We start from the raw sequence: 27,872 nt of genomic DNA on the forward strand, positions 1-27,872 counted from the left end.
GAAAATCCGAACCAAACCGAAAACCAAACCAAACCAAACCGACCAAAAAAACCGATACTTTTTGGTTTGGTTTGGTTTTGGTTTTGAAATTTAAAAAACGATCAAATTTGGTTTGGTTTTGGTTCTAATTAAAAAAAACGAACCAAACCGAATATAGGAGTAGCTATTTTAAATTTATTATTATACCTATATATATGTATACTTTTATACAATGTTTTAAAATTTTTATAGTAAATATTAATCGTTTGCACTTTTAGTACAGTTCTTTACCTTTACATTCTAGTTTAATTTGTAGTTTTCTTTTGTTAAGTGTAAGAATCTATTTCATGTTAAAATAATATATTTTTAATTGAGTCCTTAAATTATTCATCACTATTTGATTCAATTATCATAAATATATCTTGGTAAATAATAGATTTCTCAAAGGACAATTGATTTGATAGTGTTACGTTGAAAATGTGGTCGCCGAAATGTGTGTTTGGTAGTGTATGTCTTATATTTAAGAAAAAACCGACAAATAACCGAAAAAATCGAAAAACCGACATAAACCGAATCGAGAAAAAATTGACTTAATTGGTTTGGTTTGGTTCTAATATTTGAAAAACCGACTTACTTGGTTTGGTTTCTTTTTAGGGAAAAATCGATCTAAACCGAACCATGAACACCTCTAGTTGACATAAGTATAAGGATTGAATGTTAAAGTATATGTATTAAAATGCTTAGAGAGGTGTAGTCACTCTTATATCCAAATATATCCTACCCGACCTGCAGCCTACATTACAACCAATTAAAGTCCTACTTGATCCTAGACTGAATGAACTCAATTAGTAGAGTAATACACTACGGGCAAGCCTATGGTGCATCTTTTGTAGCATATGAATGTTATTTATGAGAGTGAGTGAATTCTTTCTATCTTGAGTTCCTAATTGTTCTTCAAATTTTATTGTGTGAAACTACTCTCTTTTATAGTGTGAGGGCACTTGATTCATGAAGGAAAGGTAATGTCATTGACCTTTATGTTAGAGTAAGTGAGTGAGTTGTGAATAATGTGTGGTACTTGTGAGTCAAATCTTGAGACGAAAATGTTACACTCTTATGCTTAGTATATTTTAAAGACTCTTGGTGTGATGAGTTAGGAGACTTGTGTAAAAAGGCCGTGTCTATATAAAGTATAGTTTAATTGCTCAAGTACGAGCAACATTTAAGTGTGGGGTAGTGATGTTTGGCTATAATTTCATATTTTTAGTGCATTATTTACCTTACACTTTTGGGACTTTAATGCTAAACTATACTATATTTGTGCTTAATTGAGTTTATTTTATGTATAGGTACGTTGAAGACGAAACTGGGAGTAAAGTAGAGATTTTATGTGTATTTTATGCATTACAAGAATGATTGTGGTTATTTGATGATGAGAATAATTTTAATGTCACGATTGGCTCGTGATTATTTGTCATAATTATTTGATGATGGAGTGATGATTAATATTTGAAAAGCAAATTAAAGGAAGACAAAAAAAACAAGAAATAAGGCAAAAGAAGAGTTGAAAGAAGAACCGATAATGAGAAAGGGAGGAAAACAAAGTTAGGCAAAGAAACAATTCAAGACGGAAGCAACAGAATTGAAAGCGGAACAGCTCCAGGCTACGCGAAATTAATCGTTCGCTAGAAAGCATGCGACGCGAACTCTGTTGCTCGCTATTGAGCAGGCGGCGCAAGCTTTGTGTCTTGCTAGAGAGCTCGCGAGGCAAGGCATGAGGCGAGGTGGAGCGCGCTATAGAGGTCGCGAGGCACGGCCTGTAGCGAGGATATTTCGGGTTTTAAGGCCTATTTTGTCTCCTATTTGGTTTTGGACTTGGTTATTTCGTATAGGTCTTTTCCTTACACGTACAAATAGTCATTAAACACCATTCTTAGAGGAGTTTTTGCGACCGGAGGCAAGAACATCACGTGAAACAACTTTTGAAGGAGAAAATCATCGAGTTCTTCGTTCCTTCATCTTTTCTTTGTAATTTGTTTATGCAAAATACTTGGGAAATTGTTACTACAAACATGAGTGGTTAAGAACCCTAATATTCTGGGGTTATGGGTGCTACATGAATGTGATGTTTGAAGTTTAATTTGATGAGTTTGAATTTATCATATTGGGTTGTTTATTTAATTCTGTTTAATTATTTTGATGAGTAGCTAACCGTGAAATACTATTTACGAATCTAGAGTTAAACTCGAAAGTGAGAATTCTAAATTGCGTATAGAATTAAATAGATCAAGTTCTTGAACCTAGGCATCAGGGAACGAATTCACAATTAGGATAGACATATACATAATTGTCTTGCTTGGTTGAAATACAGGAATTGTGAATGCATTCTTGTTAATCTTAATTCCATATACATATAGTTATTAAGTTAGCTTGAATAGGCGAGTAAGAACTCGACAGATTCTTATGAGTAATATCAACCCTGTCAATCAACAATCCAGATAAATCAATTAGTCATTTTAAGCCAAGAACGCAACATGATTGTTAGTTAACCTGTGACCCTGGAGTATCCTCTCCTCTTGATTGTTATCCGAAATTGCTTAAGTGTTGTGGTTGATTTCTAGTTATTTTATTGCTTGATAGTTTTAGGTAGTAAATTAGTCAATTATATATTTTGTGAGAAATCTCTTGAATCGATAAATTATTTGAGTTCGAATCAGTCTAAAGTTAATTATAAGTCTTCATAGGAACGATACTCTACTCACCACTCTATTACTTGACGGCCACGTACACTTGCGTAAGTGTGTTTGGCCGCAACATTAAGCCATATAAGAAACATACTATCTCTCATCCCAAAATTATGCAACCTTTTGCTTTTAGAAAAAAACTGCATAAGACTTTAGGAGTATATAAACCCATATTGAGTTTCGCTTGTAATTATTATAATTATCTTATATAAGAAGAGACAGTGAGGTGTCTGTCTCATGAGAGATGCATGCCTGGCATTCCATGTTAATTCTTGTAAAGAAAGAGCTTCTCATTTTAGCCGCAATTCTCAGAAAACATGAGCCCACTCAAATTTTCCTTTTTCTCAAGAGTATCATAGCCTAATCCAAAATTTTCACACACAACTCTTCAACTACATATGCAGCCTTTTACCAATGCATTATTATAGTTATGTTTTTTCCTTCAATTTTATCGTGGCTATTGGCTTTAAGAGCTTCTACCAAGTTTTTGACTTTGGTAGCAACGAGTGTTGCAATTTTGTTAGTATTAATTAATTTTTTTACTTGATTGATTAGTTATTATTATTCATGAATAACAAATTCACGAGATCCCATATTTATTATTTGTCAATAACAAATTCAAGAGACCACAATAATCTGACTATGTCAAAACACAATATCATTGTATTCTTCCAAATAATTCTCATTTAATACATGAACTGAAATTGATTTCTATCTATACCTCTTTAATTTTTAGCAGGAAAAAAGATGTTTAGCCAACTTAAAACAAACGATGTACCAAATAGTTGGGGTTCAACATAGATCTTAGTTAATATTGCGAAAGATAAGTTAATTGTATTCGAAGATTTTTAAAAATTTATAAAACAAAACTAACTTCTTTGAATTGCAGAGAAACTACCTTACCAGTACAATTAATTTGATTGAAAAGGGATTGTATTCATATTTTCATATGAATGTATTCAAGTTGGTATAATCGAAGGGTATGTGACTGTATGTAAGTCGAACCCATTGTTTGGAAGGTGGATTTGTCCGGTGAATATAGAGTATAGCCTCTTCAATCAATAAATGCAACAGTAATATACAATCAGACCTCTCTAAAACAACATCATCATATAATAGTCATTCATTATAAGTTCTTCTCCAATAAAATTAATTTGATTGAAAATGGATTAGTGAGAATATTACATGTAAAACTGCGATTCCACAATGTTACTGTAAAACAACATATCGCAATTGAAGATAAAGGAATACAAAGGAAAAAATCTGACCGTCAACTTTAAAAATAATATTTACGGGTCCTACATAAATACATGCTATACAAACTACAAATGTAAAACAAAATTTTTGCAAGTCTTAAACGCTAATTTCTAAACCTCACATCCTAACTTGAAATTTTTTAATATTACATCATGATTTTAGACGTAAATCTTTATGAACTATATAAGACCAAATTCCAAAAACTATTTTTGGCACTATTTGTAAGTTAAATTGATTGGATAATCATACAAGTATTATGAATTTTTCTTAGGTCAAAAGTGGCCTTCAACATGCGCTTATATAATTATACATCACAAGTACGCTAATTTACTTTAGTTAAATGATAAACTAAAGCAAAAATATGTATTAATAAACTACATGTTGATAATAGTAATAATAATAGTGTACATTGAAACATGTTTCACATATTCATTGAATTGATACAAAAAACTTATGCCATAAATTTGTTAAAAATACAATCAAGGTGTTAAGGCCAAAGGATTTGAGCAGTTATGCTACCAGTTGCTATAGTTAGTTATCCTAAAGATATTGATCGCAGATGCACATTCAATATTAAGTTATTAACGAACATAAAGTATCCCCACACTCATTATCTTTCATTTTTTCCTTTTTGCAAATAGGTGCGCACTCAATGTAAATATATAATTTTGAAAAATTTCCAATCATGTAATACTCCTTTAGTTTCATTTTTATAACGATTTGATTAGACATGAGATTTAAACTTTCGACTTAACTTGTATATTTATGGAGTATTATAGAATATGGAAGAGACTATTATAAATTATGGCTGAAAAGCTTTTTTAATAGAATACATAACATAATCGTTTAAAATTCAGTATATATTAAGATATGGTATTCTTAAAGTTGTGAAAGTAATATAAGATAAAATAATATAAATTATTTTAATTAAAAATCTTTGAAAATAATATCATATAAATTGAACTGAATAAAGTAGTTTAATCGAAGGGTATGTGACTGTATGTAAGTCGAACCCATTGTTTGGGAGGTGGATTTGCCCGGTGAATATAGAGTATAGCCCCTTCAATCAATAAATGCAACAGTAATATACAATCACACCTCTTTAAAACAACATCATCATATAACAGTCATTCATTATAAGTTCTTCTCCAATAAATTAATTTGATTGAAAATGGATTGGTGAGAATATTAAATGTAAAACTGCGATGTGTCAAAGGAATTTGCATACAAATTAAGGGGGCAAAGTATGTATTAGACAAAATTATTTTACCTTCTAATCTATATTTAAGTTAAATAAAATGAGACAAAATACAAACTAAATATTAGCAACATTTATGAGTTTGTGATAAGGTTTGATTATATTATTGAGAGCTTTCATTCTTAATGTTGTGTATAGAGAATGATCGTTAATTAATAGGAATTCCATATATGCAACATATGAAAATATGAATAAATATTATTTGAAGTTTCGGTCAATTATCCGCTCGAATCTGAAGTAGTTCAATCTCTTTAATGCAACTTCAGAAATCAAATCTGAAGTTCATCTATCTTTCAAATGCAACTTCAGAAATTCAATTCTAAAGTAGTTTAATCTATTGAATGCAACTTCATATTTCGAATCTTAAAGTGAAACATAAACTTGTTTTTCGATTTTCAACAATCCAATACATGATTCAATGCCTAAATCTACCTTAAATGAGCTCAAATTTGAAATACATCTTTCAAAAGGAACAAATTTCAATCATCAAATTGTCGAAGCAACAATAAATTTAACAAATCCGTTTTGCAACTAAAAAAAAAGAAGAAGAAGCTAAGTATAAAGAAGAAAAAAATAACATTAAAGAAGAAAAGAAAAATGTATGTATCCGAAATTATCTAAAACTTGGGTATCAGTTAAACTTTTTCTAAAAAGTGGATATAAATTTAACGGGGGACGCAAAATTGAGCGCCACATAAAAAATTTGCCTTTGACTATGGTTATTGGGCCGGGGCATAGCCCGGGCTAACCGTAACTAGTCAAATATATAGAATGGAGTTTTGTGCATTGTTTTGGTCTGTATGTTTTATTTATGACTAGTCTTTATATTCATTTATTTGGACAAATAAAATTATGAAAAGTTTTGATACTATATTCCATTTGAATCGCTAGAAAATTTTCTTCTTTCGTTTAAACCAAGTGCAACTCGGCCAACAAATTACATAATCACACACCATAGCGGAACACAAAGCAATATCATGTACTTCTTAATATTACACTTATCAAATAATGAAAGAAAATGATGGAGCTTTAACACACTCACATACGTTAAACTCCTCAACTATCAACAAAAGGGCTTATATATATTCTTAACTTCTAGTCAAGTACGTTTCCATTTTAAGTAAGGAATACGAATGTATATCTATTGTACTAAAGCTGCACGAAAATATATTGGACTAGCAAACTATAAGACTCGTTTGGTACAAAGATATGAGATAATTAATTCCGAATTAAACTTGAGATTAGTTTATGTAACGTTTGATTGAGAATATACCTCTGGATCTATAACAAGCAATCACAGTCCGTAGCCGGAACAACCACGTACCGACCTACTGACTAGAGCTGGGCATATATCGGGTAAAACCGATAACCCGAACCGTTAATTATTTACTGGGTTATCGGTATCAGGTTATCGGGTTAATGATTCAATAACGGTTTAGAATTTTTTCACTATTGAGTTATCGGTTCGGGCCTCGGTTTGCCAATTTTGTTAATGAGTTAACCGATAATCCAATAAGAATTAATAAAATTATGACTTTACCCTTAAGTATATACATATGCTAGGGCTTCAGTTCATTCTCTCCTATTCTTTCTCAGTCGCACTCTTCAGTTGCTTCATCTTCAATCTTTATAGACCTTACTAGTTACTCCTAGCGTAAGTCTTTAGTATTATACATTAGGCTTTTAATTTCTATAACGAAATTAATCTTCAAATTGGTACTTTTGACTGTTAATGATTATTTATTTTTTTATTTTCGTTCCTTAATTTTGTGGGCTCACGTAGTGCAGCCTATACCTACTACCAATTTCTCTTCGCACTTATCAATTCTCAATCGACAATCTTCGTCAGTTTCAGGGATATTTTCGAACATTATTCTTTTGTATAGTGCTGAGCTTTGACAACAGGACAATATTTTCTTGCCTTTTAGGTGTTTTTCATTTCCGTGTTAGTATTGCCCATGCACAGATCAAGATTTTGCTTTATTGTTTCTTTTTTTAAGTTAGGCATTTGACAAACAATATCCAGTTTATCTTGGATTGTTAGTACTTTATGTTTGGACTTGTTAATTTTAAGGTGAAATGACTACTACTTTGTATTATTATTAATGTATTTGAACAACTGTTGTTGAAGAACTAATCCTATTCTAGTTGTGACCACGGGACATAACGCAGAAATTGGTAGTATATTATATGTGAATTCATCTCTTTTTTGCTTAACTCTAGTGAATTGTATTCTCTTTTTTGTTTAACTCTAGATTGAGTTATCTTATCGGGTAAATCGATAACCGAATCGATAATGATCGATAACCGATTAACCGATAACCGATAACCGATATGCTAAACCGATAATATTGGACCCTCGCTTGTGTATAAGTACCAAACCCCCCCTCTTTCTCCTAATCTCTTATTTCCATAAAGAGTATTGTTGTCTTAATACCTCCATTCTGTGCCCTAAAAATCCATTTACTCTACTGGATCAGAAATCGGAGCCCGCCATCTTTATTCGCATATTCTTTTCCCTTAACGTCTCTCCTACTCCTATCTAGGGTTAGGGGTTTGGTTTCTAAAATTGCTCCTCCTTTCGTTCAGTTCTTGATTTTAGTTTCATTGAATATAGGACTTGTAATTGTGAAGTAAATTGAGGCGAATTTGAGATTCCCGTAGCGATGGGAGTTCCAGCATTTTACCGATGGTTAGCTGAGAAGTATCAAATGGTTATTGTGGATGTGATAGAAGAAGAGGCCGTTGTTATTGAAGGCGTGAAAATTCCAGTGGATACGAGTAAACCTAATCCGAACAAAATTGAATATGATAATCTGTACCTTGATATGAATGGTATCATCCATCCATGTTTTCACCCTGAAGACAGAGTACGTTTTTTTACTCTGATTTTGATTCAGTTATTTTTTCGTTAAATTCTGTAGCTAGTTTATTTGGGTTTAAAATTTCAGTACTAAAGTTGATAGTTTGCTTGTTATGCTTTCGAATTGTTTTTGAATTTTTGTACAATTGACCAGCAATGTACATTATGTATGGCTTGTTGTTTGTTCAATGTTAAATTTAAAAACAGGAAGAAATTTGGGAAATTTTGTTCCCAGGTGCACCCAAGGTTGTGGCCTAGCAGTCTATGAAGTGGGAGCAGAACCATGAGGACACTCAGGTTTGGATCCCAGCGGAGGCAAAAAACGCTACGCAATTTCTTCCCATCTGCATATGCTTGGTGGACAATTACCCAGAAACCACTTTCATAAAAAAAGCCAAAAAAATGTAGTTCCCGAGTGTAAGGAACAAGAAGGAAATTTTAAGCTTTTTGGTAGTTAATACGAAAATTTGCTTTTTTGTTATTTTTAACTTGGAGGCATGATGATGTCTGTCAACTTTTTCTGCTGTAATAAAATGCTAAAGAAGCGCCTCTTTAGCTGAGTCAAGAACTTTGGGACGAGCAATAATATGTCTGCCAAATCTATATATGCCTTTTAAATAAAATAAGCTGTTTATGTAGATATATTTTGTTGGTGGTGGAAAGTTGCATTGTTGGGAGTAGGTCGAGGCCACAGTAAAAATAGTCGCACTATGACGAACAAGATTTATATAGTGGACCCGAGATAATTTGGGATTGAGCCATATATTGATTGATTGTTTGAAAGGATCAATTTCATTTTACTTTAAAACATGCTTGTGTATTACTTTATAGAAAAAACATGCCCGCGTATTAATCTAGAAGATTCTATTTAAATTAAAAATGTCAAAATGGGGATTTCTCATTGCTTTGCTGCTATTTTCCTATCCATTTTATCATGGATCATATTAATTTTTGTAGCAAGAATGTATATAGAGAAAGAGTCTGGTGTTGCAAAAGGATGTGTACATTTTGGACTTCTTTTTTCCAGTCAGAGGCTAATAGAGTTGGCCAGTTTTTGTTCAAAAGAAACAAATGTTTTCATAGAAAATGAGTTTGGGCACACCTATCTTAGTTTTCTACTGCTTTAATGTTGCAGGTGAGGGCTTTTCTAGGGAGAAACCTATCTACTTTCACAATAGCTTTTAGATGTATAGAAATTGATAGAAGCTTTTCTTGTTGAACATGACTACGGCTTTTATTTTGTCAAAACTCTGTCTATATGTGTAATTATAGATTTCTGGACTGCCTGCATCAATTGGTTGGTTCCCCTTTGGATGCCATATTTGAACTACGGAATTCTAGATTTCATATTGTTCCTATTTTTCCTACAATTTATGTGGTGATACTAATATTGTCTCATTTTTGTCTTTTTGTTTTCTTGAGCCGAGGGTCTTCCGGAAACAGCCTCTCTACTCCTTCGGGGTAGAGGTAAGGTCTGCGTACACACTACCCTCCCCAGACCCCACTAGTGGGATTTTACTGGGTTGTTGTTGTTGTTTGTAATTTGTCCTAGTATCCATCTCTCTATCCTTTTTTAGTTGAAGGGGGAATATAAATAGAGCATGGGAAAGTTGTGCTCGTTTAGTGGCCAATTTTGAATCATATTGGATACTATTGGAGGATGCTGGCCTTTTGGTTTTTGTCTGTGTGATGACTGATGTGTATGCTATTTCCATCTCTTATGCATTGTCTTCTAGCTTACTATACTTTCTTATGCAGCCTTCTCCAACGACATTTGAGGAGGTCTTTCAGTGCATGTTTGACTACATAGACAGGCTTTTCTCTATGGTGCGTCCTCGAAAGCTGCTATATATGGCTATTGGTGGGTAATAAGGTCGAAATGCCTTTTAATGATAGTATGGATGATGTATTTAGGATAAAATGTATTTCAGAACAGGAAGTTGGATGATGGAAAAGAAAAATCTTTTCAAATTTTGTAAGTAGGAAATAAAGGAAAATGGTATTGCAAAAGGGATTTAACATGCATGTTAATTCACTCCTTAAAACCGATTTCCTACTTCTATGATCATTAACCCCTCTCTATTGGTTTGAATTATGTCTCATTTTCATTCATCATAAATTTATTTTATCAAATTATGTCTCATATTCATATCTTCAACATGTATATACGTGCACACATTTCCATTTCTGATATTTTGATATCCTTTACAGTTAATCGGCGTATTTAACATATTTATAAGTCGATTGTTCTATTTCAGTTCTAATTATTGATTGATATTTGTCGTAGATGGTGTTGCACCTAGGGCAAAAATGAATCAGCAGAGATCTAGACGTTTTAGAGCTGCAAAAGATGCAGCAGATGCGGTACATGCGCTATTGAATTTCTCTAGGGATATATTGTCAACTTCGAAATGTTTTAGGGTTCTATCTCATCGAATCTTTTTTAGGCAGCTGAGGAGGCAAAGCTGCGGGAGGAATTCGAGAGAGAGGGCAGGAAACTTCCCCCTAAACAAGAATCACAAGTTTTTGATTCAAATGTCATCACTCCTGGGACTCCATTCATGGGCACATTATCAATCGCTCTTCAGTACTACATTCATCTTAGACTAAACCATGATCCAGGATGGAAAAACGTTAAGGTATCCTTGATGCAAATCCTTTCTGTTTCTAGTTTTCATTGTCTTTTTGTTTTCTCTGAATACTCTTTTGTGTTTGCCCTGTCTATGATGTTGAACTTATTCCGTGCTTATTATTTCAACTACTGTTTGAAGGTTATACTTTCTGATGCAAATGTTCCTGGTGAAGGGGAGCATAAAATTATGTCCTATATTCGCCTTCAAAGAAATCTTCCTGGTTATGACCCAAATACACGCCATTGTCTTTATGGTTTGGTATGTCTTATACTTTGAATTACTTGCAATTTGCATTCAGAACACTTCTCTATGATTTCTTGAAGTTAATGTTAGACAACTTACATATCTGATTCTGGTTCCACATGACAGGATGCAGATCTAATCATGTTGGGTTTGGCTACTCATGAAGTTCACTTCTCGATACTCAGAGAGGTTTAAGTTCGACTTGTTTATGTTCTCTCGTTACACATGTGAACATTTTGGTTTTAAATGATTTTGAAAAGAAAACTGGAGTTTTTATGTTCACAAAGAACCCTATTTTTCTATAAGGGCTCACAAAGAACCCTCGCTTTCACTCATTGTTCTTAAAATTGTTGATATTGGTTCTGGTTCTTCTTCAGCATAACATTTTGTCATATTGTGTATCTCTTTTTAGAAGTCTTATGTTCTGTCTTTTACTTTGCCTCTTATTTTGACGAATCCTGCATCTCTACGTCAGGTTGTATTTACTCCAGGTCAGCAGGATAAGTGTTTCCTTTGTGGTCAAATGGGTCACTTAGCTGCAGATTGCGAAGGAAAGGCAAAACGAAAAGCAGGAGAATTTGATGAGAAAGGCGATGCTGAGGTCGTGGCAAAAAAACCTTTCCAGGTAACATTTGAGTTTTCTGTGTACGAAGCATAGATTTTTAAGATGTTATTCACAAGTAATATCTGGAATTCACTTTCCTAATCTTGTGCATCTGTTGCAGTTCCTCAACATATGGACTTTGCGGGAGTATTTAGAATATGATATGAGAATTCCGAATCCTCCATTTGAAATTGATCTCGAGCGGATCATTGATGACTTCATATTTATTTGTTTCTTTGTTGGCAATGATTTTCTCCCACATATGCCTACACTTGAGATCCGTGAGGTCTGTACTTTCTGGATTTGGTTTCCCTTGTTTTCTATATCATATAGCTGTGCCTTTGCCCCCGAACTGTACTTGTGAGTTGTGACTAGCTAAACAAAGAAGTAAAATAAAACCAAGTTTTATATTGTACACTTACCACGAATAAAGATTTGTATCATGCGGTGTTGTCTATCTCTTTTGTTGAGCCAATGATTTGTTACATTTTTAAAACTAAACTTAAGATTTAGATTCCAAGATTCCGAGTGCTAACTTTGATGGAAAGCTCAACTGGTGATATGTCAATAGGTAAGAGGTGGTCTGTGGTGAATACATTTTGGGGAAAAATGGTCACAGGAACTCCTCCATTATGCTTAGAGGGTGTTTGGCTAAGCTTATAACCTGGTCAAATTGGCTTATAAGCACCTTTTGACTTATTTACGCGTTTGGTAAACACCCAAAGTGCTTTTAAGCCAAGTGCTTATAAGCTAAAATCAGCCATAAGTCATAAGTTGGTCATCCTCAACGTATAGCTTTTCAGCTTATAAGCATTTTCAGTTTGACCATGACTTTTAGTAGTTTATCCTTGATAATATATTTTAATTCATAAAATATTTTTCCCAAAATAAATTTTCCAACTTTATCTTCATTCCATATTCATTTTTTATCTTTTTCTTTACAAAGAAATTTTTTAATTTAGATTCTTTTGTAAAGTTTTGAGGGTATTTTAGTCATTTTAACAATAAATAGTTTGTCTACACTTTTCTACCAAACACATCAACTGGTTATTGTCAATTTCAGCACGTCTATCCATAACACGTAAATGCTTATTTAAAAATTCAGTTTTTGCACTTAAAAATGCTTTTCACCACTTCAAACTTATCAACTATTTACAATAAGCTAATCCAAACTGGCTCTTAGTAGATCTTAATAGCCTACTGTTGCGATAATGATATGTTGATTGGCCTTGAAGGAGAAACTGTGAAAATGATAAAGAGGAATAGATGACATAACTGTTATTTATCATCACAAGTGTGGGTAACTGATTTATATGAAAGGAACACGTGTTAACCTTTTCAGTTAGATGAAAAGCTAGCTTAGGAGCATTTATGTATTAAATGGTGCTACATACCTCTAGAATAGGCAAAACATGGCGTTGTATAGTCGAAAGGGAACGAACAGCTGAAAGGTAAGAAAGATCAAAACAACTAATGATGATCTGGAGGTTTTAACTTGCCAGCTTGGAAAGATCTTTTCTCCCATGTTTTAGCTCATGGCTGGCTACTGATTAATCACTTCTCTTTCTGTTTCCCCTCTTCAGCTAGATAACATGAACTTATAAATTTTCTTGATGTTTTGGACAATCTGTTTGATGTTTGATGTATATTCTTACTGGAATGCAGTAATAAGGTCTCTACCCCCCTTAGAATCCTTAGAATCGTCTATTGGATTTTTTGGGAAGATTGTGCTATGATTTTCTTCATTTTTGTTTATATTCCTCCTGTTCAGGGTGCAATAAACTTGTTGCTGGCTGTTTATAAGAAGGAGTTTAAGTCTATGGGAGGGTATCTAACTGATGGTAGTCAGGTATATGGTTGTTTGCTAAAGGCTCATAGATCTAAATATTTCCTGGTTAAAATCCATATACCAAGTTATTCTTGGAACTTTTACTTATATCTGTGATTTGATTCATTTACTACTTTTCCAGCCAAATCTTAGCAGGGTGGAGCATTTTATTCAGGCTGTGGGATCGTATGAAGATAAGATATTCCAGAAAAGAGCTCGCTTACATCAGGTCTGTTCTTGTCTGATCATTCCTTGCATTTTCTTCTAAACTTAAAAAAAGAACCTACCTTCATTGCCTTTAGTTTATTGCAGAACATTTTCTTTTGATTTTGAACTTGAGTAGTATCTTAACATGAAAAGGTTAACTTGCTGCTCTGTCCTGTTTCCGTTCATCAATTAAGAAATTGATAACGAGAAGAGGACAAAAAAGAGGAAAGGAGAGTGGAATTCTTGGGACTCATGATCTGTGAAAAACCCTTGTAGCAGTGTTAGTGGCACTCATTTGTTTATCAAAATGTTGTTGTAAATTTAGTGGTGACTTTACTGCTAGCTTCAATACAGAGTTACCATTATTCAAAGTGTTATTCTACAATTAAACCTTTCTATTCTATTCTAGTGCAAAATCTTCTTTGAAATGATGCTTTCGATCATTTTTTGTTCTCAATGCTTTCGATCATTTTTTGTTCTATAGCTCTCTAAAGTATCCTTGCTTGGAGCTAGGGCTTTGCCCTTTTGATTGCTTGCTAGTCACATTATCTATTAAAATAGGTACTTTTGAGTGCCAGCCTCCTATTGCATGTAACTGGGACCTACAGTTCACTTTTATGTGGTTTTATTTCTTCCAGAGACAATCTGAGAGAATCAAGCGTGAAAAGGCCCAGTTAAAAAGAGGAGATGACTCCGCTCCTCAAGCTGAACCTGAATCTTTGGTTCCAGTTGCTCGGTTTGGTGGTTCACGGCTTGCTTCAGGTCCTTCGCCTTCTCCCTATCAACCGGGGGGAACTTCAAGACGTAACCAACTTCGGCATGGCACATCAAGTCTTTCCATCCTTGACATTCAGAGCGAGCACTCTGGGACTGTTGATGAAAAAGGATCTGTTGCTCGTGCCAAAAAAGTTGCACGTTTGAGTTCTGGGGCCACGATAGGAGCTGCAATTGTTGAAGCTGAGAATAGCCTTGAAATAGAAGTATGTTTTCCTTCTTAGGCAGGGGCATTTTCAATGTAATTCTTAGTCCAGCCATTCTTTAGGACTAACTAGTATCTGATGGACTTAGCTTTGTTTAGCTGTCCTATAGGAGTGTATAATGTTATACTGTTATTTAACCTTTTGTTCTTGATTTTCTGCATGTATTGCTTTCATTCCTTTGACATTTTTGAATATCATCTAACACAATTCTGTTGGTTGTGACATCAGGTATTAGAAAACAAAGAAGAGCTGAAAACAAAACTAAACAAGTTGATCCGCGAGAAGAATGACGTTTTTAATTCAGAGCATCCTGAGGAAGACAAGGTGCGAAAATAGCATATTTCCCATAAGCTTTTATGGACTTCAAGGTCAAATTGGTAGTAGCATAAGGGCTGGAAGTGATCCAAGAGTTTAGGAAAAGAAATTTTACTGAAAGCTGCTATTTGGTCACATTATAATATATATGGCTCTTGGAAAATGCTACTCCATGCATCATTTTCAAAATCCACTTACTATTTATGTAGTCAAACAACTGGAATTTTTGAGTTTTGGAGTTGATAATTTATGACATTTGTGATGTATTTCAAAACCAATTATTCTGATTTTATGAGAATGATGTTAATCATCATTCCATTCTTATACTGAATTTTTATAAGTAAACTTACATCAAGTTAATGCAGCATAGAGGGAATAGCAGGTTTAATTGCAAAGTCTCACTAGTCAAGGCTTTCTAGTCAAGTTTTACATGTCTATTCGTGAGATTTCCAGTCAAAGCCTATACCAATTGTCAAATTCTTAGCTATAATATACAAGTCAGAAAGTGATGCATTTGGCACATGTAGGGCCCGAAAAACCAAAACTAACCAAGCATCAGCATGAGCTTTTCAACTTTGTCTGGAAGTTGATCTGCAGAATAAGCCTTAGAATCAGTTTAGTGTAGAAAATCGTTAAAATGTCTGTGTTGGTGAATTAATATGGTAAATGCAAGGTATGCTTGATTCACTGTTAGACATCATGCAGTCCTTGTCAGAAAAACAAGGACGTACTTGTGTCTTTTGAAATTGTAATATGGCTATAAATCCCAAAAAAATGAAATTGTAATATGGCTATTACACACCCTTTTTGCTAAAAACACATATATGAGATAGTTACTTCTCTAAAAATGCAAGATATGCTGGAGTGATCTAGCTAAACCTATTTCCATAGGAATACATGATGGTTATCACTTTTGCCTTATTGTTAAATTTAAAAGCACTGCTGCGAAATGCTCTGAGAGTATGACTATTATCAACAATACATGAAAGTGGATGTGTTCCACCTAAGTACCTGAGTTTGTGATCACGGAATGCTTGGGAGGCATTTTAACGGTTATTAAAATTCAGCGCCCCAATGGGCTGTTTTTTTTTTCCTTTCTATTTTAATCTTTGGGAACTTATAATTCTTAATATTTATCAAAATGACAACAAGTCAAATGGTGCAATTTGATATTGTTGTCGTTTACAGATTTATATTGAACTGCAATCTGATTTGTATTTACAGATCAAACTGGGAGTGCCAGGGTGGAAGGAAAGGTATTATGAGGAAAAATTTTCTGCGAGGACACCTGAGGAAATGGAAGAAGTACGAAAGGACGTTGTAAGTTATCTAAAACTTGAGTAGCATCTTTACTGATGAAGGTAAAACGTTTGGATGGTTGGAACTTTAGAACTCGACATCTTCGATTTGATAATCTGGCGCATCTGAGTTAAACATGGTGCATATGTAGTTCAATTTACTTTTAGATATCAGAATATCCGATATTTTTGAGCTATTTTTCCACGTGAGAGGCGCACTCTGATGGCTTTTATAGTATCAGATGGGTCTCGAATAGATCAATGCCTTGTAGTTTCTAGATTCCCCGATGCTATATTTGGACTCAACCATGATAGGGGGCCTAAAATGACTGCACGCTTCAGCTCTTGAGGCTAAAATCCATGGATTGTTTTCCCGATGAGTTGTTGGCCGTCTTAGGCAATTGAGCAAGATTTAGTTTTGTTTATACATCTGCATCCATAAGAAAGTGATTTCAGTCTCATCTTAACTTGGTTTTTATCTTATTAGGTCCTGAAATACACAGAAGGGCTGTGCTGGGTTATGCACTATTATTATGAAGGTGTTTGTTCCTGGCAGTGGTAAATTCTACCTTTGTGATGCTGGAATTTTTTCGTGCGTGCATGTGGATCTATGATATCACATGAATGATGTGCTAACTAATATCAGTGTGCATAGGTCTTTGCATAATATGTTAAGTTCTGTCCACATTTGCTGGTCATATTTTCTTATAATTGATAATTTTATCTTTTACTTAACATGCTATATTTTGTGCTTCATGTTTCCATGGAGAATGTTTTTTCTTATTCTTCTTCTACTTTAAACACTGGAACGATCATTGTGCTAGAGATGAAAAATGATCTGGACATTGATAAGATCAAATGTGCTGTGCAAAACACTTGTTGTGTTCCCGGTTTCATTGCTTAAGTTTTTCCGCTGCAGGTTTTATCCTTATCATTATGCTCCTTTTGCTTCTGACCTCAAGGATCTTGGGGAGTTGAATATCACCTTTGAACTAGGTTCTCCATTCAAACCATTCAATCAGCTGTTAGGAGTTTTTCCTGCTGCCAGGTTTATACCTCACTTTTTGTGTTTCTCAAACTAGATGTCTTCCTTGAGGGTGCTGACTAGTTTTATATGCAGTGCACATGCTCTTCCTTTACAGTACAGGCAATTGATGACAGACCCAAACTCGCCCATTATTGATTTCTATCCTACTGGTAAGGCATTTTGTTTTTCATTTTGAAGTAACTGATTGTAAATCTGTTAAACTACTTAATTATATAGGATGACATGTATCTCATTTGCTGGTATAGTGTCTTGCTTAAATCTCTAATTGAAATCTCATACCTTAATGTTGTTGACAGATTTTGAGGTGGACATGAATGGGAAGCGCTTTTCATGGCAGGTACTTGTTAAATTAATTTTCTTAAGTACAGTATTCTCATATTTTTGTACTGACATCTTTCTTAATGTGAAGGGTATTGCCAAGCTACCTTTCATTGATGAAGCCCGGCTTCTTGCAGAGGTTGCAAAAGTCGAACATACCTTGACGGAGGAAGAAGCACGAAGAAATAGTGTGATGAATGATATGCTTTTTGTATCACTATCTCACCCTTTATCTCCATACATTTTTTCTCTTGATGATCGTTGTAAGCAGCTGACAGACTATGAACGTGTTGAAGTCAAGGAGCGCTTGGACCCAAAATCAAGGTTTGTTTTGCTACATGACCTGTGTAAATGAACTGCCTTTTAATTTGGACTTTGAAGGACATTAACTAAAGTTGAAAAGAAAATGTTACTGAAAATGAAAATTCAGAGCATTTCTTGTTGAAATTTGGCATCTCATTTTTCAATTTTCTGTGGAGGTGTATTGATATCCAAATTCTGCTCATCTTGTCCTGCTCATCCCATTACCTGGATTATCTACGAAATCCATCTGTTCCTTGCTACCGTGTTTAGAAAATTTGTGAATTTAGAATCTTAAATCATCTACCAGGATATTTGGAAACAATTGCTGCTTCCCCTCCTCATACACAGGAACATGTATTGAATAATTCCGTAAATTTACTCACCCTTTATGCTGTTGTTCAACTCTTTATCTGGATACTATGTGAAGCTATCTATTCCTTATGGTATTCTTAAATTTTTTTAAACTTGAATCTTTTTTCATCTACCGGTATATGTGAATCTTGTTTCATCTACTGGTATATGTGAAGACAATTGATCTTGCTCAAATCACACACATGCAGGTGCATGTGAATATAAAAATGGAAACTACGTATTGCTGTTGCTAATGGTGTAGATATATTATCAGTCTGAGCATAGGAGAGGTTTTTTTGGTTGGGGGGGGGGTTAATCATGTCAAAGACAGATGGTCGTATCTCTAGTTTTCTCAGAGGTTTACTATGGAGCTTCTTGTTATGTTTGTCATTTGTTATCCAAGTTTTTACTAGTTACTCATCCCGGACACCTTTTATCGTAATTTGAAGTCTAAGTCTAGTTCTCTCTCTATTTTCTCTCTCTATTTTCTTGAGCTCTCAGACACACTCCCCGAGGAGCCTGAGAACAAGGAGTCTTGAGGATCCATAAACACCATGAGCATGCTCATTCAATTCCGACCAAACCCCTGAAAACAGTTCCGACAAAAAGCCTCTCACGCGCCGCCACGCGCGGCACTTTCCGGCGAGCCAAACGCCACGCGCCGGCGCGTGAGCTCAATCCCGGCCACTTTTCAAAATTTTTGTTTTGGACAGCATGATCGTTGGGAAATTCCGAGCACACCCATACAACTTTTTCTGAATTTCGACAACTTTTAGTTTTTCCGGTGGCGGGGAATCTATCGCTGTCCAGAATTCTGGTTTCTCTGTTTCTTTTTTTTTTTTCAAGCTCTATAGCTCAAGGTGATAACGTCCAAACAACTCCTAAAATTCCATAACCTGAGCAGCTGTTTAGTACAATATGGGAGACAACAGGATATATTTCAACGCAGGATTCAAATCTTTTGACATCACCAGATGGAACTCCAACAAAGATACTTGGTTTGAATGGGTGGAGAGAAGCCGCAACATGATGAGAAGATCATCCATGGGTAGTAAGGCAATGGAATGGATATGCTTTGCACTTAAAGAAGCGTCGACTGTTCAAAACAATCGAGTGATGCGATGGAAGTACAAGGAGCAAATGACAGAACATTTCTGTACTAGGAAATTTAACGCACATGGAAGATATATGAGTATTCTGTCACTGAAGAGAGAAGGGAGGTCAATGATTATAATCCCAGAGTTAACTTTGAATTCTGGCTGGAAAGACATAGCAGCTAAGATAGAGAGATTCATATCCACCAAGTTGAATCCCATAGTACCACCCAGAAATACTGTGGAAAATTTCTCTTATGCCCAAGCAGTTAAGGAGAGTAAATGGCAATCCAATACTCTTCGAGAGGCAAGGGTCAGCACGAACAATGGCGATATCACTGTTTTGGAACCTATTGGAGGAGAGGACACATGCCTATTAAAAAGATGCATTATCGGGTCTTTAGGGAAAGAAATCAATGAGAGACCCACTTTAGCAGATATAAGGCGATGGGCTAGTGCTTCATGGAACAAAGCATCCGGAGTAAACATATATGAAATGACAGGAAACATGTTTCTTTTTGAGTTCCCAAACAGATTCATGGCAGAGCAGATTGTGCAAGGAGAATGGAGATGGAAAAAATACAAGCTTCATCTGGATTGGTGGAATCATACAGCTGGTTGCATTCCAAACTCACAAATTGAGGAAACATGCTGGATTAGAGCCATGGGGATTCCTTTACATCTATGGTCACAAAAGATCTTCAAAGAAATAGGAGATCTCTGTGGGGGTTGTTTAGCTACAGAAGAAGAAACTGATCTCAAAAACCATCTTAAGTGGGCGAGAATCAAAATTGTTGGTGATGGCAGAAAGACTCCCAATGAGGTGGGGATTGAAAAAGATGGTACCAAATTCTTCATCCCAATCTGGGCTGAAAGAAACACAAGGTATGAGCTAAACACTGGTAAAGGAAAAGCAAGTGGACAATTTACACAAGGTTCAACCTCGATGAATCAAAGCAGTAAAGTGTCAAAAGTCAAGCTGAGATCCTATGGCCCCGATATGGCTGCACAAGTCATTTTTAATGACCTCTCGTGTGAGATCTCTGATGATTCTGGGCTGAAGCCTTATATCGAGGAAATGGGAGGCCATTCGCAATCGGGGGCAAAAGAGTCACATCCAGGGGTTCAAACTTTTAATGTGAATTGTGAAAGTATGCAAAAGGAAACAATTACCAGTTGCAGTCAGCCAGAAGGTGGAGTAGATTTAGCAAGATTGGAACAGAAGGAAGGGGAACAAAGCATAAAAACAAAGATGGGGAATGATCACGTGGGAAGTACTTTGGAACATCTAAAGCGATTTAGCCATATTCAAGAGTTGGAAATTGAGGAGGTGAATCCTTTAGCAGTTCAGCAACACAACCCACTATTGGATAAAGACATGGATGCAACAATATGGGTCCATCAAAATATGATCAAATTGGGGAAAATGTTTGGAGTAGATTTCCAAGGACATGAAGAAGAAGCACTGGAATTGTTAATGCAAATTGACAGCTGCAGACAGGTTAGAAGGGTGGAGACAGAGTTGGAGGTGAAGAAACAAAGATTCAAAGGATCACTGGAATTAAAAGGTTTGACTTCTTTCGATGTCAAATTCAAGAGTGACGGGAAAAGGAGTAGGGGAAGAGATCTATCAATTATTTCTATATGAGGATCAAAGTAATTTCCTGGAATGTAAGGGGTCTAAATGATAAGAAGAAAAGGGAGATAATAAAAAGTCAAGTGCAGAATTGGAGGGCAGACATTATTTGCATGCAAGAAACAAAAGTCGAGGGGGATATCGAGGAAATAGTCAGGCAAATATGGGGTGGTAGATGGGTTAGGTATGCAAGTTTAGAAGCTAGCGGCACGAGAGGGGGGATTTTGATGTTATGGGATTGCAGAGTATGGAAAGGGGAGGTGTTACAGACTGGTGCATACACTTTGACGTGCAAGTTTGACGCTCTTCTACAGAATTTTCAATGTCACATAACAGGAGTGTATGCTCCAAATTGTAGAATAGAAAGGAATAAAGTATGGAATGAAATTGGTGCAGTGAGGGGACTGATGGAAGGTCCTTGGGCGGTTTGTGGCGATTTTAACGTTACAAGGTACCCTTCTGAAAAACGGGAATGTTCAAGGAGGTCCAGAGCGATGGTGGAGTTTTCGGATTTTATAGAAGATATGGAGCTGATAGATCTTCGACTTGAAGGAGGAAACTATACTTGGTTCAAAGGGGACAATCATACAGCGGCTTCAAGAATTGATAGATTTCTCATTTCAGAAGAATGGGATGTAAGGTTCAGAAACATCAAGCAAACTATCCAACAAAGGCTGATTTCGGACCATTCACCTGTGGCTCTAGACTGCGGTGCGTGGGAACAAGCTAAATCATACTTTAAGTTTGAAAATTGGTGGCTGAATGTGGAAGGCTTTGAGGACAGAATTAGAGAGTGGTGGAGATCTTTTGAATTCTCAGGAAGACCTGATTACATTTTAGCTTGCAAGTTAAAAGCTCTCAAGGGCAAGCTAAAAGGTTGGAGCAGAAGTTACGAAGGCAATTTGGGACTGCAGAAATCGAATTTGCTAAGTCAACTAGCAGATTTTGAGACAACGCAACAACTAAGAGCGTTGACAGAGGAGGAATCAGTCAGGAAAGCAGCCACTCTAATGGAGATTGAGGTGCAACTCAAGAATGAAGAATTTGCATGGAGACAAAAATCAAGAGCTTTGTGGCTCAAAGAAGGGGATAGGAATACAAAATTTTTCCATCGGACTGCAAATGCACGCAAGAGAAACAACAACATTGACCAAATAATGATTCGACATGAAGTAATTGAGGATCCAGAAAGAATAGAGAACGAGATTATTGATTTCTACAAGGAGCTATACACAGAACCTGAACAGTGGAGACCAACAGTCAATTTCGAAAATAGTCCAAGCATTTCTGAATCGGAAAGGGAGTCTTTACAAAGTAACTTTGAGGAACAAGAAGTGCTGAGCAGTTTGAAGAAGTGTGCAAGTGACAAGGCTCCAGGTCCAGATGGATACACAATGAGTTTTTTCAGAAAGTGTTGGGTCATTTTGAAGGAAGATATAATGGCGGCTTTTAACAACTTCCATTCACAGGAGATGTTCGAGAAAAGCTTCAATGCAACATATATAGCATTGATTCCAAAGAAGACAGATGCGAAAGAATTGAGAGATTTCAGACCGATCAGTCTGATAGGGAGCTTCTACAAACTGCTCTCAAAAGTTTTAACTGAAAGACTTAAGAGGGTGGTTGGAAAACTTGTTGATGCTCAACAAATGGCGTTCATAAAAGGAAGACAAATAATTGATGCAGTCATGATTGCCAATGAAGCTGTGGATTCAAGAATAAAAAAGAAAGAACCTGGAATCTTATGCAAATTGGATATCGAGAAGGCCTATGATCATGTGAACTGGAGATTCTTACTAAGAATGTTAGAACAAATGGGTTTTGGGCAAAAATGGATTAGATGGATGAAATTTTGCATATCTACCGTGAAATTCTCCATTCTTATAAATGGAAGTCCTAAAGGTTATTTTCACTCACACAGAGGTCTCAGACAAGGTGATCCTTTATCTCTATTTCTATTCATCATAGCCATGGAAGGATTGAACAACATGATCAAAACGGCTAAAGTCAATGGATGGATTAAAGGCTTTGAGGTAAATAGGAGTGGGGCTAATAATCTAGAGATCACACATCTCCAATATGCTGATGATACTCTAGTCTTCTGTGATGCTGGAAAAGACCAACTTAGATTCTTAAGGATCATTTTGGTTTTATTTGAAGGAGTATCAGGTTTACACATTAACTGGAGAAAGAGCAATATTTTTCCCATTAATGAAGTTAATAACATGTGGCAACTGACTCAGATATTGGGAGGAGAAGTTGGGTCCCTACCAACTGTTTACCTTGGGATGCCTCTTGGTGCAAGATCCAAATCAAAAGAAATCTGGAATTCAGTCATAGAAAAATGTGAGAGGAAGTTGTCAAGATGGAAATCGCAGTACCTATCACTGGGGGGTAGGCTAGTTCTAATCAACTCAGTATTAGACTCTCTCCCTACCTACATGATGTCTTTGTTCCCAATTCCAGCAGTCATTTTACAGAGATTGGACAAACTCCGAAGAACATTCCTCTGGCAAGGCAATAAGGAGAAAAAGGTCTTCCATTTAGTCAAGTGGAAGACACTAACAATGGATAAAAAACAAGGTGGATTAGGGATAAGGAATTTGAAGAACCAAAGCAAGGCTCTTAGAATTAAATGGTTATGGAAGTACTCTAAAGAACCCCAATCTTTATGGGCCAAAGTGATCAAAGCAAAGTATGGTGAAGAAAACAACTGGGTGTCAAAAAAAGTTAGTACATCATATGGAGTAAGTGTGTGGAAATCCATCAGAGAACTTTGGCCAATAATGAAGAACCACTCCTTTATAAGAGTGAACAACGGAAGGAACACATCTTTTTGGAATGATAACTGGCTAGGAATGGGAAGCTTAAAGGAAAGATACCCAGATATTTTCGGTTTAGCTCAAAACCAGCATAAGACAGTCGCGGATATGAGGAGTTGTCAAGGATGGGAAATAGCTCTAAGAAGACAGCTGAATGACTGGGAGATAACAAGATTAACTGATCTCTACAAAGAGCTGGAAGCATTCACAGGACTACAGGAAGGTTTGGATTCAATATGGTGGAAGAGGCACAACAAAGGGATTTACCGTGTGAAGGATGCATATAAGATTTTGAATTATGATAATCAACAGGTAGACACATGGCCTTGGAAACATATATGGAAAACAAAGATTCCATACAAGGTAGCCTGCTTCACTTGGCTACTAGCAAAGGAGGCGGTTTTAACTCAGGATAATCTCATAAAAAGGGGAATTTCTCTGTGTTCAAGATGTTTTCTGTGTGGGGAAAATGCAGAAACTGTTAACCATATGTTTCTACACTGCAAGATTACAGACCAACTATGGAAAATCTTTATTAGTCTCAGGGGTATTTCTTGGTCAATGCCATACAGGATTAAAGATGTCATTTATAGCTGGGAGGAAGCAGGAGCTGAAGCAACGAGCAGAGATAGATGGAGAACCGTTCCGGCATGTATTTGGTGGACAGTCTGGAGGGAAAGGAATACTAGATGTTTTGAAGACAGAAGAAATTCACTACAGAAGATCAAACTCAATTGTATTCTTCTATTTTGTTTTTGGTGCAAACAGATGTACACGGAAGATACATTGACAATCATAGACATACTAGGATCCTGCTAGGTCTCAAATTAGAATATCTATAAATTCTCCCTATGTAAATTTGGTTTTCAGTGCAACCTATGTACTGATTTTTATTATATATACAATAGTTACCAATTCAAAAAAAAAAAGTCTAAGTCTCCTATTTCTGATCTAGGTCCTGGCTTTTCCTTTTTCTAAATGATTCTTCTGTTTTTAGTCTTTTTCTGCACACTAAATCGACATTGCCACTATTGTCTATTGTGATAAAACCTAGCTCGATTCTCAATTGTTGAAGTCCTTGGTGGACTCTTCTGATTTTTTCTGGTGGTGCATGCAGTGGTGGGATGAATGGCTACATATCCCTTTGCATGGGAGATCCTTGTCCTCCAATATTTAGATCACCTATTGATGGGCTGGAAGATATTATGGACAATCAAGTCATGTAAGAAACCTAGCTATTGACTGCAGCATTTGTATACCAATTGACGGTACTGACCAGCTGTTAGTGTTTTTAAAAATAATAATTTCTGATCAGCTTTCTGGGTCTTGCATTTTCAGATGTGCAATATACAGACTCCCGGACCCCCATAAGCATATCACACGGCCACCTAAAGGGGTTATTTTCCCAAAGAAGGTAATCCGATGCGAGAGAACCACACTTTATACCCTGCCCTGACTAAAAGGATATCGTAAGATTTTCTTTGTGAATGCTTCCGATGTCACATATTCTTTTTTCCCTTGTTAATTTTTCAATAATCAAACCAGCTATTGGTCAAATGCCTTTTTTGATTTATTTATTACAGTATCCAAATTTCTAATTCCTTTGCATGTTAGTACATATCCCATCATTTATAATTGCTTCTATTTCATAGTATGTAAAAAATTGAGTCCTAAAATGACTTCGACTAAATTCTAGTGTGATCTTTGAAACTCAAATCTGGGAAAATTATGGGCAGAAGGAGTCCATGAAAGTGATTTTCCTGAAGCATAATCTAATAAAGGACTGGTATGTTGAGGACAACCTAAAGATGTGTATTCCTGTGCTTTTTTTTCTTCACGAAAGAGAATCTCATTTCATTATGTAAGGGTAGACAATGGTGGTTGTAAGTATCCTAATGTTCCTAATCATATGACTTTTATTGAATTTAAAAAAAAACAGTTGTTTTTTATGTGCCCGTTGTTAGGCCTATTGAAGTAAAAAATATCTCCTCCCGAGCGTATAAGTTGCCCTTTTCGTTTCCTCACTAATGCTGCTTTGTTACCATGCAGTTGGTCACATTTGGTGATATAAAACCTGATCCCGTGTTGTGGCATGAGGATTCTGGGAGGAAACCTTGGGAAAATGGAAGGTATGTTGCTATATGTTGATTGGATGAAGATGTCGAATAATGCAATCAGTTAGTATGTCTATTTTGTCCATTCGATTTTATGTTGCTGTGTACTTCGTTTCAGGAACCAACACCCAGGTGGAAACTCTGGTCGTCACGTTGGAGAGGCAGCACACAGGCTGGTGGCTAATAGTTTGCAGATGGGGAGCGGTCATGGTGATTATGCACATGCTCAACCTGCAGCATATCCTGCTACACATGGTCCTTTTCCTTCCTCTCACAGATACAATGGTCAGGAACATGATCGGTCTAGTTTTAAGTATGCCGCTCGAGATGGCACAGCTGTGCCGTATCACTATGATCATAGTTATAACCAATCATATGTCCCAGCTGCTGTTGATCCTTATAGTAGGCCGCCTCCTCTGTATGAGAGAGGTGGCCGACCTGTCCCTCCCAGCAGGGATTATCATAGACATGGACATCACAGTGCTGTGGTCCCGCAAAATGTTGGATATGGTTATTCCTCTCATGCCACTCGTGCACAGCATGTCAGCCAAACACCAATACCACCCGATGCTCATTTTCACCAGCAGCAGAGTGGATATGACAATTACACGAGTTATCAACCTTATGTGGCAGGAAGCTATAACCAACAGGGTGGTGGATGGACTCCTCAAGTTAGCCAAAACGTTGCTCGAGGGTATAGTAATCCACGTCCTTCCAGTAATCACTTCTCGGCGTTGGGAAGAGGAAGAGATAGACGGCCCCCATCTTCAGGCCATAACCGTTAGAGGTCATCATCTTACCCACGTCGACACAGGACAGAAGAGTCGCTGCTGCAAAGAAGTTAGAAATCTTGCAAGTAATAGGCATGTAGATCGAACAAGAAAAAGAAAAAGAAAAAGAAAAAGCAGTTAGAGAACAAACAGATGTTGCTTGTCAACGTGCAAGTTCAGGCGACTTTCTGGTGCTTGTCATTATGGTAATGTTGTACAATATAGGTCTCTAGCACAGAACTTTACTGGTATTCTTTTTCCTTTCTTCCAATACTAGATGTACTTAAGCTTCATTTATTTGAAAAATTACATTGTATTCCATAAAGGTCAATGTTGGATGAATAAAGGTGATGTAATTTTCTCATGAACTATGAGCTTTATTTGTAATGTCCTTTCTATTTTGGTTTATTCGGAGGAACTTTTATGTAATATTCTACGGTCATGCTGAAGTCATAACTATTGTTTATTAGGTCATTTCAGATGGTGTCGCAAAATTTTAGGTGATTTTGATCTAGTAATCCGGATTCATGTAAGTGGCATGGATTATAGCACACGAAAATTTGAAAATTGATTCGAATTTTAGTTTTTTGGCCAAAATGCCAAAAAACCGGAAACGATTATGTCGAAACCACAACTGTTGTTCATTAAGTCATTTTTTATAGTCTCCCCAAATTTTAAAAGATTCGGATCCGATAACCCAGATTCATGAAGACTGCGTGGGAATTCGGCAAAAATTTTATTTTTTTAGCCTTAAAATACCAAAAACAAAGAATGGTCATGCTGAAGCCATAACTATTGTTCATAAGGTTAATTTTTATGAACTCGCAAAATTTTGGAAGATTTCGATCCGGCAGCCCGGATTCATGCAATATCACACGAAAAATTAGAAATCGGCTCGAATTCCAATTTTTTTGGCCCTAAAATGCCAAAACAAGGAACGATCATGTCGAAACCATGACTATTGTTCATAAGGCAATTTTTGATGGTCTCATAAAATTTTAGAAGATTCGGATCCGATTGCAAGGATTTATGCAAATTGTATGGCTATAGCATATGAAAAATTGAAAATCGTCCCGAATTCTAATTTTTTGGCCCTCAAATGCCAAAAAACGAGGAACGGTTAAGCTGAAGCCATGACTATTATTTATTAGGTCATTTCTGATGGCCCCACAAAATTTTTGGCGATTCCGATCCTATATAGCATACG

The 27,872-nt window shown here is 35.9% G+C and overlaps 1 protein-coding gene across 3 annotated transcripts; it reads left to right on the top strand.

Annotated features, from left to right (window-relative positions):
* The first annotated feature begins 7,637 nt into the window (after nucleotides 1–7,637).
* LOC104233091 (5'-3' exoribonuclease 3) lies at nucleotides 7,638–27,033 on the top strand. 3 transcript variants are annotated; one of them, XM_070172381.1, is made up of 22 exons: nucleotides 7,638–8,108; nucleotides 9,860–9,962; nucleotides 10,389–10,465; nucleotides 10,549–10,740; nucleotides 10,873–10,992; nucleotides 11,104–11,166; nucleotides 11,453–11,602; nucleotides 11,703–11,867; nucleotides 13,353–13,430; nucleotides 13,552–13,638; nucleotides 14,255–14,596; nucleotides 14,825–14,920; nucleotides 16,136–16,231; nucleotides 16,697–16,767; nucleotides 17,129–17,257; nucleotides 17,330–17,406; nucleotides 17,554–17,594; nucleotides 17,667–17,899; nucleotides 24,899–25,003; nucleotides 25,120–25,195; nucleotides 25,831–25,910; nucleotides 26,014–27,033. In XM_070172381.1, exons 1-22 carry the CDS (start codon nucleotides 7,905–7,907, stop codon nucleotides 26,678–26,680), a joined length of 3,252 nt encoding a protein of 1,083 aa, XP_070028482.1. In that variant the 5' UTR covers nucleotides 7,638–7,904; the 3' UTR covers nucleotides 26,681–27,033. The 3 variants fall into 3 exon arrangements, with proteins under 3 accessions (XP_070028482.1, XP_070028483.1, XP_070028484.1); XM_070172382.1 differs by having other exon boundaries at nucleotides 7,659–8,108; nucleotides 9,860–9,928; XM_070172383.1 differs by lacking the exon at nucleotides 7,638–8,108 and having other exon boundaries at nucleotides 9,912–9,928; nucleotides 10,553–10,740.
* The last annotated feature ends 839 nt before the right edge of the window (nucleotides 27,034–27,872 follow it).

Source organism: Nicotiana sylvestris, chromosome 4 (genome assembly GCF_000393655.2).
Source record: "Nicotiana sylvestris chromosome 4, ASM39365v2, whole genome shotgun sequence".
In the NCBI taxonomy this organism is placed as follows: Eukaryota; Viridiplantae; Streptophyta; class Magnoliopsida; order Solanales; family Solanaceae; genus Nicotiana; species Nicotiana sylvestris.